Source organism: Eucalyptus grandis, chromosome 1, assembly GCF_016545825.1.
Source record: "Eucalyptus grandis isolate ANBG69807.140 chromosome 1, ASM1654582v1, whole genome shotgun sequence".
NCBI classification, from domain to species: Eukaryota; Viridiplantae; Streptophyta; class Magnoliopsida; order Myrtales; family Myrtaceae; genus Eucalyptus; species Eucalyptus grandis.
The window spans coordinates 25,449,475-25,462,703 of record NC_052612.1 but is presented as its reverse complement, the minus strand read 5'-3'; the positions used below and the strand labels follow the sequence as shown (position 1 = coordinate 25,462,703).

General features: G+C 39.0%; 2 protein-coding genes across 2 annotated transcripts; one reads left to right on the top strand and one right to left on the bottom strand.

The window, feature by feature from the left end:
* Positions 1-2,383: 2,383 nt before the first annotated feature.
* LOC104436040 (protein MODIFIER OF SNC1 11) lies at positions 2,384-6,112 on the top strand. Its single transcript, XM_010048778.3, has 5 exons — positions 2,384-2,901; positions 4,087-4,167; positions 4,247-4,375; positions 4,532-4,660; positions 4,795-6,112. The coding sequence occupies exons 1-4, from the start codon at positions 2,522-2,524 to the stop codon at positions 4,611-4,613; spliced, it is 672 nt and encodes a 223-aa protein (XP_010047080.2). The 5' UTR covers positions 2,384-2,521; the 3' UTR covers positions 4,614-4,660; positions 4,795-6,112.
* Positions 6,113-6,748: 636 nt separating this feature from the next.
* Positions 6,749-9,046, bottom strand: LOC104436046 (probable protein phosphatase 2C 38). Its single transcript, XM_010048782.3, has 4 exons — positions 8,705-9,046; positions 7,980-8,347; positions 7,596-7,832; positions 6,749-7,386 (listed from the first exon to the last, which is right to left on the bottom strand). Exons 1-4 carry the CDS (start codon positions 9,003-9,005, stop codon positions 7,153-7,155), a joined length of 1,140 nt encoding a protein of 379 aa, XP_010047084.2. The 5' UTR covers positions 9,006-9,046; the 3' UTR covers positions 6,749-7,152.
* Positions 9,047-13,229: the final 4,183 nt, after the last annotated feature.

Here is a 13,229-nt window from a genome sequence, read left to right as displayed (position 1 = left end):
ATTGTCCTAATAGCCATGCATTCCAATACCTTCGGCTTAAGTATCCATCATTGTGGGTTTGATTTCTACCCTAAGAAATTCACATTTAAGTGAGGGATCACAATGATAGGTTATCATAACAAATTTTGTGTTATAATTAAGGCATGTTCGATTCCCAAGAGGATTGGGCCGATCTTTGGTCTTGGGATCCCTAAACTTTGCATTATGCGCGTTGGTTTTTAATCCTAAGACTTTTGGTGCGTGTTGGATCAACCCTGCATATATTATATAATATTATATCATATATATTACATATCATATGTATTATATAATGTATAATATATGTTATATTTTTGTCTACTCTAAACCCTTGCGCCCTGCTTCTATTCTGTTATATGCAGTTTGGCCATGTAATTGGAAAGTAGAAACCCAGCCCAGATTTCCGTTGTTGCATTATCTTATATTATATTTGATATATACCGGTGTTCATAATTTAGCTACTCAATGTCATATTGTTGATGTATATATAATTTGAAAGAGTAAGTTTGTTATTTTAAGGAATACAAAATAATAATAATAATAATAATAATAATAATAATAATAATAATAATAATAATAATAATAATAATAATAATAATAATAATAATAATAATAATAATAATAATAATAATAATAATAATAATAATAATAATAATAATAATAATAATAATAATAATAATAATAATAATAATAATAATAATAATAATAATAATAATAATAATAATAATAATAATAATAATAATAATAATAATAATAATAATAATAATAATAATAATAATAATAATAATAATAATAATAATAATAATAATAATAATAATAATAATAATAATAATAATAATAATAATAATAATAATAATAATAATAATAATAATAATAATAATAATAATAATAATAATAATAATAATAATAATAATAATAATAATAATAATAATAATAATAATAATAATAATAATAATAATAATAATAATAATAATAACAACAACAATCATCATTTGATTTCAAGTTGACATTAAAATTAGACCAAACTCATAGGGTCAATCCGATCATTGGTCCCAGACTCAACGGGATTAGTCCCTTATCCTAAAAATTGAAGACCAATATTGCGTGGGTTGATCCCTATATTAGGTGCTGGACTAGCCCAACTTCGCCAATGCTCACCCCTAGTTATAATTTCTTTGAAATTCATTTCAAGTTTAAAGTTTAAACACAGGTAAGTAACTTAGTGACTAAGGAAAGGGAATTTATAAATTTGGTGTTATCTCTATGGTGTGCAAATCTTTTACTAAAAGTTCTTCCACGTGATACAATGAGCACTTTTAAAAAGCTCTCAAGATACTTTTCTCAAGGGATCCCACTCAACGCTTTTAGACATATTATTGATAGAATCATACTTGGACCGACAATTTATGCATATGTATCGTAATAAAACCATATAAAACTAAGTCTAACTTGAATAGGAAGCATTTATTAATCTTGTCGTAATTCAGAGACCAAAGCACAACATATCTATGCGGGTTACCCAATTTAACACGCTTGGCACTTCTAACAAAAGAACTCTAGCTTATAAGTGCGTAAAACTGTGTTTGGACATGTGCAGATCTGCTATCGGACCAAAAAGAAAAGAAAATGTACAGACCTACTTAAAATAAATTTAAATGTGATATGTTGACGCAAATAGCATGTTGACTTCTACAATTAAATGTGTCATAAACCTTACAAAGTTAACAGAAGACGGATCTGTCTCTAGTGTAAAGTAACGAAGAACGGACGTAAGAAAAGGGAGTAAAATACAAAAGAATATTAGCCAAATTATAAATCTAGAAAGGGTAGGCAAATATAAGATTCAAAGAAAAAAGCAGGAAAAAATTACTATTAAAGGTTAGGGAGAAAATAACTCAATGTCACTTCAATATGCGCAATGAAAGTTTAAAACTTATCACAAAAATATAATTAAATTCTAAAACTTTAATCAAATTTTTAAACTTTCAAAAAGTACATTCACTAAAAGAGCTTAGACCAATTTGACAAGATTTAGGATTTAATTGTACTTTTGGAAGTTTTAAGACTCAATTGCACTTTTGTGACAGGTTTTAAGACTTAGTTATACTTTTAGAATATTTTATGATTTAATTATACTTTCGTGATAAATTTTATGACCTCTAACGCACTAATTCTTTGGATCGATTAATAAAAGATGTTGGCAAAATGAGGGAACCAATGAGGAGGTAATCGGATCACATCTCAGTGGGCTTTCCGATTGTGGCTTTTCGGAATTTCGGGGGCCCACGGGCCCATCGTCCATGCCCAATTTTACTGAAGAAGCCCTCGGTCCTCTCGACCTCGCCACGTAAAATATCTTCGCATCGCAAGAGGAAGCTCCGAACGGAAGCAAAGCAGAAAGGGAAAAATCAACGCCGCCTTCATCCTCTTCTCGCCCTCGCTTCTCTCTCATCTCTCTCTCTCTCTCTCTCTCTCTCTCTTTCTCTCTCTACACTTCGCGACGATGGCGAACAAGACCGCCATCAACCTGAACGAGAAGATCCCCCAGGAGGAGGAGGTGGACAACAACCCCGTCGAAACCCTAGATCCCGCCGACCCCTCGCCGGACGCCCAGCCGGGCCGCCCGGCCAACGGCTCCGGCCTCCCCCCGCCGTCGTCCGGCCCCGGTGCCGCCGCGGACGAGCCGTCCAAGGAGGAGGACGGCGAAGTGAAGGAGGAGGCCGCCGCGGTCGACGCCGCCGCCGCCGATCCTCCCGCGGACTCGCAGGCGGGGAAGGGCGGCGAGCTGGCCGACGACGTCCAGAAGAAGATCCGCCGAGCGGAGAGGTTCGGTGTGCCGGTGCAGCGCTCCGAGCAAGAGAAGCGCAACTCCCGTGCTGAAAGGTTTGCGAGTTCGTGTTGACGTTCTCTCTTTTCTTCGTTGAATGTGGTACGGAGCTTTTAGGGTTGTTAGGGTTTTTTTTTTTTGCTTTAAATATATGTGTATGTTGTTGCTGCTGTGAAATTGGTGGATAGCAGTAGTGGGAAGAGTTTAATTTCGTAGCATTGGGCAGTTAGTTTCAGAGAACTCTCTTCAGCAAATCTTTCTCGTTTCGCATTGTAGTCCACTTGAGCTTTCTGGTTATGATGCTTGGCTGGGGGGATATGGTCGATGGTTTCAAAATGTGGGCATCTCTGCCTCTTTTATCGAGTGTTTCTAGGGCTTTGATTGCACGTTTTGTGGATGTTCCTTTTAACCCACTGGATGAGCTAATGCTAATTACTGCTGGAGTGGGACTTGTTGGCATCCTCATGCATAATTAATTGGTTGCCAGAACCTCATGTTTGGCACACTGAGTAACATAATTGTGGAGTTCTTTGGGTTCGGATGGCCTTAGGAAAGTTTTGGGACAATCTGTGGACTTTCATGGAAGGTGTCGCTATAATAAGGTGCAGGAACCATTGCATGCGTGACATCTCGACTGAGCACTTCTCCGACAAATTTTGTTTGGGAAATCCTAGTGAAGGACCAATAATCATCTTACCCACACTGGAAAACTGTTTTCTGCTGAACATCATGGTTACCTTTGAGATTGTCTTACTTCTGCCTCTCCTTCCCTTTTCCCCTCTTGCTCCCCTCCATCTCTGAGGTAAACTTATGGTTTGCTATTAGGTGGTGTATCTGGTTTGATGTAGTAGTAGTTGATCTGATCAATGTTGTTTGTTTTTGCATTTGTTGTGCCAAGGAGAGAGAATTGGGGCATTAGATGAACCCATAGGTGCTTGATTTATTTGTAATGTGACCAAATGTATTTCGACTCTCAGAGTCTAATATTATAGGAAAGGTTAGTCTCTATTGGATCCCATGCCCATGCCCATCAAATACATTATGGTTCCTGGGCATAGTGGACTTGATTTGTGAGGCCAATGGGAGGGGAAAAGAAGCATGGGTAGAATTATTTACATTATATCGTCGATGCTGCTGATCTTTGCTGTCAATGGAACTTTTCACGGGCTTGCAATTTCTTTCCCTTTTCTACCGTTTTTCCTTCTTTGATTATTGCAATGTCTGGATTCTCTTTATTGTAGGTTTGGCACAAAATCTGGTCCAAACAAATCTGAAGAACTGACTAAGTCGGAGGAGTTAAAGAGAAAGGCTAGGGCAGAGAGGTATGCTTTTAGGTTTTCATTAACTGGTGACTTCACCTTAAAAATCTATATCTTGTGCTCATTATTTTTTGTTATTCAGGTTTGGTGTCATTGCAGCACCTGCTGATGCTGATGAGGACGCAAAAAAGAAAGCTCGTCTTGCCAGGTTCACATCAGGCTCGAAAGTTGATCCGGAGGAGGAAGAAAAGAGAAAAGCAAGGGCGATCAGGTTCTTATCTGTGCTAGTTTTCTCCCATGTTCATCCTTATTTTTTATCTTCTTCAATTTGTACCCCATTAGAGCATTTTAGTCCTAAAGCGAGGTCAGTGGAAAGTTGTTTACTGTACCTTCGATGTTATGATCTGACTGGAATTTGTCTTGCTAGGTTTTCAAATCCTCCATTGGGGTCTCTGTCACAGGTCAATGGCAAGGAAGCAATTGCAGGCAAGGCCAGCGAGGGGTCTTGAGGAGCAAACTTCTATATATTTTCCTTCTTCTTTTTTTCCTTTGCATAGTAAGTTCTGTGTTTTAATTTTCTGTGGCAGTTATTGTTACTTTTTGCTGCTAGCGCTTGCTAAATAATTGGTTTCTTGCCCATTAATTGCAATGATACTTATACATGGGGCTTTGTTTTTTTTTTTTTTGCAGGTAGAGTTCTCTAACTTACTCTTATCTACCAGCAATCTATAAAGCCACGCTTGTTCCGGATGCATGAATATTCAGAACCAAGTTTATGCTTAGTTGAGTAGCTGCACCAGGTCATTGAACAGGATTCTAAAGCAGGAGAATATTGGTCTGCATTGGTCTTAAATTCACCTTGTGGGGCCTCAATGATGAAACCTCCCTCCATGTGTTAACAAATCTTAATCTTATCAAGATCATCAGAAATTCCTATACAGCCCCAGTAATCAGCATTCTTTGTTGGAATGTGTGTTTTGTGTGGACATGATTTTTTTTTCCCCTTTTGACTGAATTGAATGATTTTCATCTTAGATATTTTGGATAGAATATTCCTTAGTGGGGTATCTTGTGGCATTTGTTGATGTAGTAGATTGTTATTCATTTGCTGATGAAGTAGATTTGACAGACGAGAAGAAACCTGAGCTCAGAATTGCTGTCAGTTTTTTAATCTTAGTCTGCCGGTGAAGGGGTTGATGGCAATGGCCCTTAGCTGTCAATTCAGATGTGTGCTTCATTGCTTGTTGCCACATGTTTGTTTCTCCTTGACTTGCTGTTAAGCATATGGAAATGCTGTAGTTATTAAGATGTGATGTGTGCATTTTATTTTAGAATTCGTGATTTTGAAACAGACTCTCAGTCTAGTCCATGCTAAAATTCCCCGAACAAGGTTTGGGCATTTTTTTGGGTGGGTTTTGGGTTCTGTATTTCATGTTAGTACGTCTCGGGGGTCTTTTGCTGCTTCATATCATGCACTTCATGGGATGAATGCTTGTGAGATCTGATTGATTTTACCAGTGGTGAATAATCTAGGCTGCATCTCAAAAAGGTATCAAGCATTTCTTGTTTATTGAGAGTCAGCATTACTCTCTCTTGATAGTGAGCGCATTGTAGATCTTGTTGGAATGAGTTAAAGGTAGGATTTTTTTTATTTTTTATTTTTGGTGCAAAACTCAAGTAGGACATCTTAAAATGTGGACAGTTTGGCATATATGATACAAAGAAATGAAATCTTTCAATCATGGCTGTGAAATAGGAATTTCTGATATACTTCTGTCTCTTGGGGAAAAGTTAGCATGTGGAGGAGGTTTCTTGATTTCTGCGGGGCTTCACTTGGTGGATTGCAGTCTGTGAGGTAGGATTGTCCATTCGACTTGGGATAATTTGGCATGTAATGATGTTTTGAGTTATGAAACTTCTCTTTAGCGGTTAATTAAGATGATAGTTATTGTAATTTTACTGTGATATTCGTTTTGTATTGGAGTAAATTGCTGGATATTGTTTTTCATTGTCTCCTCCTTATGGTTGCTATCCTGTGTCCTCTTAGGACAGGCATCGTGCCCTGAGACAACAGTCTCTTGTTGTCTGTTCAACGCATGGAAAGCTCTTCCATACCTTTTTTCCCACCTCTAGACAACTGTCATCTGTATCGTCAGTGGAATTGAAACGACAGCTGAGGACTGCCTTGGGTGTTGTTTGTGGAGTTATGGACTGAGAATACTGTTTTCCGACCCAAAAAAAAAAAAAAAAAACAAAGGACGAGGAGTTCTTTCTAGGGCAGTTTTTGTTGTCCACTTCTAACAGTTGATTGCTGAAAGTTAGAAGCCATTTAGAAAGCTCTGGATGTGAAAGTAGGTATTTTTAGCCTCGTGCTCGAAAGTATGTTCAGAAAGTTTTACCACTTATGACCGGTGAATTTTATTTTTCCTCTTTAAGTGACTTTCCAGCATCAACGGAATGCTGGGCAAGAGAGTCCCAGTAGTCTCGAGGTACTGGGTAATAACATAGTTTCACCGCATAGGAGTTGAAGACGCCAGTGAACCAAAAAGCATATGCATTGGTTTATGGTCTCCTTGGCATTGCCCTTTCCTTTGTACGAAATCAACTGAAAGTAACTTTTGCATCAAATCAAGTGATGGAGCTGATCTTCAAATTTCAATCTCCGAGCTTAATTTATCAAGCAATCAAAACGTGTTGAGGAAATCGGATACGATCTTTATCTACATTTGTCGGTAGATCCCAACATACTTTCAACTAAGAGATTGGAGGCGTTTGTCGACAAATCGTTCCCCCGGGATTTCTCCCATATGTATTGATCGGATGAATATCAATCAAACAAACTTTTCTCTGTTTTTGTCTCTTTTTCGGTGTTGGATTGCAATGCTGTTCTCTTTTCCAATCATATTAATTTGCATGACAAGGTTTTAGCTTTGGGATTTGGTCCTTGAGGGCTCCTCTTAATGGTCCTCAAGGAAATCCAACCCATCATTAAGGAAGTGAGAGGTGAGACTCGTTGGCAAGGGATAGACCCTGGCCGTTTGCCGAGTCCTAGGAGTCAGCAGCAGGTGCAGAGGCCCATCCTGCTCCCTGTATCGACACGGATCGTTGTAATGAGCTCTTAGCACTAACTAACCGTGGATCGAGAAACAGAACGACGACGCTTATATCGTCATGGAAGTGCCTCCTCACTCCGCTCTCGATCCTTTTCATGTCCGAGTACCTCATTTCCCTCTTCTTTGCTGCTTCTTTCAGTGCCTCTTCAATCAGCCTCCTTGCAATTCCCTGCTTCAAATAATAAAGGATGTTAACTAAGTTCCGACGTGCTGCCTTTAGTGCTCTATTATGCTAGTGCTCGCTGAATGAGGAATAGTCCTATAATCGGCAAGCAAAACTACTAACATACATTTGCACTCCGAGTACATGCCCTTGCGAAAACATACTTCTGTATTTAATAAAGCTCTGAGAATAGGATAGGAACGTATGGATCGCACCTTGCGAGGGTAGTTCTTGACAATGTCGACGGCATCTTGATTGCTCAAATGCTCCCAAAGACCATCAGATGCGAAAATGAGGAAGTGGTCTTCAGGCTGGAGTTGGTGCACCGATACCGACGGCTCTGAATTCAAGATTGGCTTGAGAAACGGCTCAGGCAGTCTGAACTTGTTAGGCAAAGGCTCTCGATTGAACTCTGTCCTTTTCAGGTATGCATCTCCAATCGATCTTGAGACCTGAAGGGCAAAACCAGATCATAACCAGCCCATTGTAAGTGGAAAAATTCTTCCCTAGAACTAAAATTCATTGAGAAGGGTCAAGTGAAGTGCACCTGTTCTTTTGAAAGAACAGGTAAAAAAATGATACAAGGCAAAGAGGATTACCTGTATGAGTCCCTTAACACGCCAAACTCTATGTTTGAGCGTCACGATCTGTTGATCATGGGGATGTAGGGATTGGACTTCCTCTCTCACGGCATCGATATTCACATTGTGCTCTTCCGATAACTGGATGGGTGTTATTCTTTTGGAGTTCTTCTCTGCTCTCCCTAGTACCGCCCTGGAGTCCCCAGCATTTCCGACAATTAGAGTCCCGTTGCTTATGACGCCAACCAGACAACATGATCCGGCAGCCGCAATGTGTGGTCTGCTACGCCAATGTTTCTTTACCATAGAGAGAAAACCCTCTTCGGTTGCCGAGAAAGCCTTCTTAATGACATTTGCGCTGACCTCTTGATGCTCGGACACCAATTCTGCATCAGAAATGAACTTTTTCTATCAGTAGTAGCCGTGATAAGGACCAAAAAATTAGATATGCGTAACAAGCACTTGATCCGAGCATGATTAAAAAGCTATGATGACTACCACCTACAAGCAAGCTACAATTTTAGCTCTGATTTTGAGTGATCACAAAAGAAGTGAACATTTTATAGTCCAAACAAGTGTATTGAAGATGAAAACAACTATTCTATCTGTGGTGATATGTGTCTCGTCTTATGATGTAGGACCAAAGTCTTATTGTCCAGTCGAGATTATGCATAATTTTAGACCAGGAAATTCCTTAGTGAATCTACAAGGGGCAGAAAGTTCTCAAGCAAAGTGAGACATACTCTTCATGTTGCAGAACAGATTGTCGCGGACAAACTGTGAAGCCTCAGACCCACCATGGCCATCATAGATGCCAACAAACGTTCCGAAGGGCCCAGAATCGGTGAAACTCAGCTGTCCCGATTCAAGCTGGCTTTGATCCTCCAACAAATTGTTGGCCTGAATAACCGCCATGGAGTATTCCCCCTGGGCATGATTCCCTAAGCTTTTGCTCCACATTAACCCATCGAATCTCCCTCCAACTTCCCCATGCTTACGGCTTTCCTGTCCTTCAAAAGACGGTCTCCAGCATGAGCTGACCATTTCCTTGGATAAAGACTCGATATTCACAAGCAAGTTTCAAATCTTTTCCTATGCTTCAAGCCATGAAACACCCGGGGACTCCTGAACTTATATAGTCCATCAACCTGCTACCCGTTTATACAAGCAAGATTTCGAGTAAGACCAAAAGGGTATGGGCTAGATAAACTGAAAAATTGTCTCCCTCAGACAAGAAGGCAATAGTTTTTATTTTAGTTCAGAGCAGGAGTAGGTTGCTGTTGCAATGTACCTTGAATCTGGGTTGGGTTTGTTTCTGCCTCTGTATTTTGCCATCTTTCAAGAAGACACTTAGCTGTCCGAGCATATAAGATCAAGAAATTGGCAGAGCTTGTTGGTCCAGGGTCAGAGATCAAAAGAGTAACTGGATAAGGGGGTTTTCGTTTTCTTGGTCTGGTGCTCCTTGGCAGAAAATCTTTCAGATCACTGTCAGACGAGAGATCTGATAAAATTCTATATTCTGATATAGGAAAATTATATTTTTAAGGATTATATTACAAAGTCTGACATTGTTGTTCTCTCTTGTTTTGTGCATTTTAGTTTGTCCTTTTGATGTAAATGTTGTTACCAAGGCACTTAGAATACCCCAAACAGAAGGGGCTGAGATTTTGAGTTTCATGTCCTTGAAAAGCAAATAAAACCCAAAACATTCATGAGCAATTCTTGCTTTTTTGAAGTATGACCATTTGAGTACACATTCTCTCTTCTTCTTCTTCTTCTTCTTCTTCTTTCTGAGACAAAGAAGTTATTAATCAAGTGGAAATGGGAGACCATCTTTTTTGCACACACGAGACTTGTACCCAAAATTCTTCTTCTTGCCCTTTTCTTTCTAGACAGTTTTCTCCAATTGAACTTCCTCATTGCCAAATGACTCTTCTGTTTATCTCCATTTCAAAGAGTAGACCTGTTTTAGAAATTAAAATCTTTCTTATTTATCAAGTCTAAAAAGTGTGGTGGTCAAGACAACGTGGTAGCATCTCCCCTGCACTTGATCCGAGATCAATGACCTATAATTTGCCCGCCAATCACTACTCTATTTTCTCTACTTCAGTTTGCATTTTCTTCAATGCTCTCTCTGTGTCTGAGAGTGTTCTTTCGATGAAGGTAGATGATAGGAAGTTCAATTAGGTGTTGGAGAGGATCCCTAGGAAATTGAATAATACTCTCATATTTTGATCTGTAATTAATTTTATAAAAAAGGTTGAATGAGATGAGCATGTAATAAATTTTGAGCCTAAATTAATCAACGTCATTTATACAAGTCTGTGAAGAACAGACAATTCAATGTTCCGTTTGAATTCAAAATTTGTCTATAAACATTCTATATAGGCCAGATTTCACCTTTTTACAGACAAACTCATCGTTTCAATTTAGACAAACTCTTGCTTAAACGTTGGCTCTCTCTAGCAATGAAGCAGATTCATTTACAGCAGCCATGACAAGAGACAATTGAAATAAGAAGTTCCAAATAAATGAGAATATTTCATTTTTCAGAAACATTTCAGCCATAAACTGCTCAGACTTCAGCACATTTCCCATTCCTAAATGGCTGACTATGATTCTCCCATTATCTAGACGTTCTCTTTTGCTAAACAAATTTTAACAAATTAAGCTTCAATAAACACGAGATTGATTAGACTATCCGAATAACTTTGCCTACTCGATAGTGAACTTATATATCATGGACCCGTCTGACTGTGATCCTGTCATATAGTTCTCGGACTGTCAAAACAAAAATGCAGGTCCATCTGAAAAGGATGGGCTTTCCTGCTAAAGGGTGCAAAGTGTATAATTTATGAAGGTTTACCAAGTTTCTCAATGTGGACTCTTAACATCAGATCCTTCTAGACCTATTGAGCTCAGAAGAGTCAAAATTCTTTTTGTTAATTAATTCATCAGATTTAAAAAAAAAAAAAAAGGCAAGCATGAACTGATTTCTCGGTTTTTGATGCTCTGAAAGTACTGCTGTGTTTATCCTATCTTGCAAGGAAACATGAGATGGGCTGCATTTAACTCCAGCTAGACAGACAGATTGAACAACGCAAGGTCTCTGGGAATATGCCGGTGATTCATCACATTTTTTGTCATTGCAAAATTTATCTTATTGGCATGAAAATAAGATAAAATAAATCTGATGAATAGACTAGAAAAGCTGTGTCTGTGAGAGGAGGTCTGCATCAAGACTTAGCTGAAGCAGGTGGATAAGGAGTGTTGTGAGAACTTTTTGCAGAAGCAGTTTACCAGACAAGCTTGATATGTGAAACTGTCCTTATAGACATCCTGAGAAAAGAATTATCTAAAAGTGAAATTAAGAGCGTCGTGCATGTAATTCATGCACGTGATCATTGAGAAAGTATCATCTTCTGCTTTTCTTTCCCCCACGGGCGGGGATGGCGGTGTGGTTTACTAGTTTGGTGGTACCTGGTCTAGTTTTCACACACCTCAACTGACACACCTTCCTACGTTGGTAAGGTGCATTTAGGATTTTACTCAAGTTTGAACCGAGACCATAAGGAGAGGAACAGTCTTCCTTGTCATCTAAACCAATGTGTCATTGGTTTTCCAATTTCACTTAAACTTGCCAGCAACAAAAAGGATGAGGTGGAACTCTCTTTCAATTTCAATACTGATATACCTGGAGACTACGTACCAAGAAAAAAATAGTTTAAAACATGAGATTAAGCAGCAGCATGTTTGATCCATGCAAGAGAGCTTCAGATGATGAGTTTGAGAGAACAAGAAGCCAGTTCATGGAAATCACGAGAACAAAATAAAGCACTCCTAATCCGATTGGTGTGTTCTATTCAGCTAAACAGAAAACTCACAATGCAGTGTTCAATCAGAATCAGGGACAATCATAGGTAGTAGGCTGAGAGCAAAAGTGCATATGTCCAAGCCTTTGGGCCCTGGTCATGGTACCAAAAAGGGAACTCCTAACCCCACTTCACATGCTCTCTGTCATCATTTGCTCTACAGTCAGCTCACATGGTTGGTTGGGTGTTACCATTTCAAGCCAGATGAAAACTTACCATGCAATGAGACTCTAGTTTTGATAAGTTGAACATGGAAACCCCTTTTAAAAGCATATTGATTTCAGTCTCCCTCTCTGTCCGTTAGGCGTGACTATTGTACTGTGCCTGTCGAAAATGTGTCTTGAATTTTTGCCGAGGATTATTGTGAAAAACAGAAAATGGGCTCCTGAAAGGTTCCGGCGATTGCGGGTTCGGTTCAAACCTCGCGGTGCTGTTGTTAAGAAGTTGGAGGCCCCGGCTGGGCGGGCGCCCGGGCTACCGACCACTGGCCTGGAATGGCCAGGCTATTGGCCATGTGCCAAGCACCCGGATCACGACACATAGGAATCGCGTGAGCCGACTTCAATTGCTATTTAACCTATCTTTCTGCAATTTCATTGGAAGATACACTTCCTGGCCATCAAAGACAATATTTAGGTTTTCTCCACTAGTGTCCTTAGCGAGAGATTGTTAAGATCACGCCGAGGGACATCAAAACATAATTGGGGCTGGAAAACACTTTGAGATTTCATGAGAATTTGAGTATAGTTTTTAATATTCATGATTTCAGAAATCCCTCATCGTTCTCCCCATGAATGTACTTTTAACGAAACAAATCATACCAATTTGGTATGTTATCTTTTTCTCCTTATTTATCTTTTATCACGAACATTCCAAGGCAAAACAGCTAAAAAAAGAAAAAGTACAACACGATTGGGCTTGAGTATGACGAAACATTGTGCTTTCTGTTTAAATGTCGTATTATACTAAAAAGTGCCATACTCGATTTTGGCCTAGAATACGAGCGACTTGTACTCAGATCATAATAATAGAAGTCTCACTTTGTGAGTGAATGATGTCATGTCTTATGCCTTTATAAAATGGGACTTCTGTTACGAATTTACGATGATGAGCTATGTCGCCCTATGACGTACTCGATTCTTTTCGTTAATCTAGGTGGTTTTAAGTAAACAAAGAATCCTACGTCGCATTTTCAATGATTTTTCCAATACTACGTGACCCTTTATGCAATTTTTTTTAATCCGTGAACATGAATCGACATCATTATATGATGCCGTATCAAAAAAAAATTATAAATAATAATCACAAAATTGAAGATGCAGTCGAAAACAAGAATCCAGCAAGAAAGAACAAGAAAGGATGGGGCAGAGGCAGCATGCCACCCATCGGGAAGGGT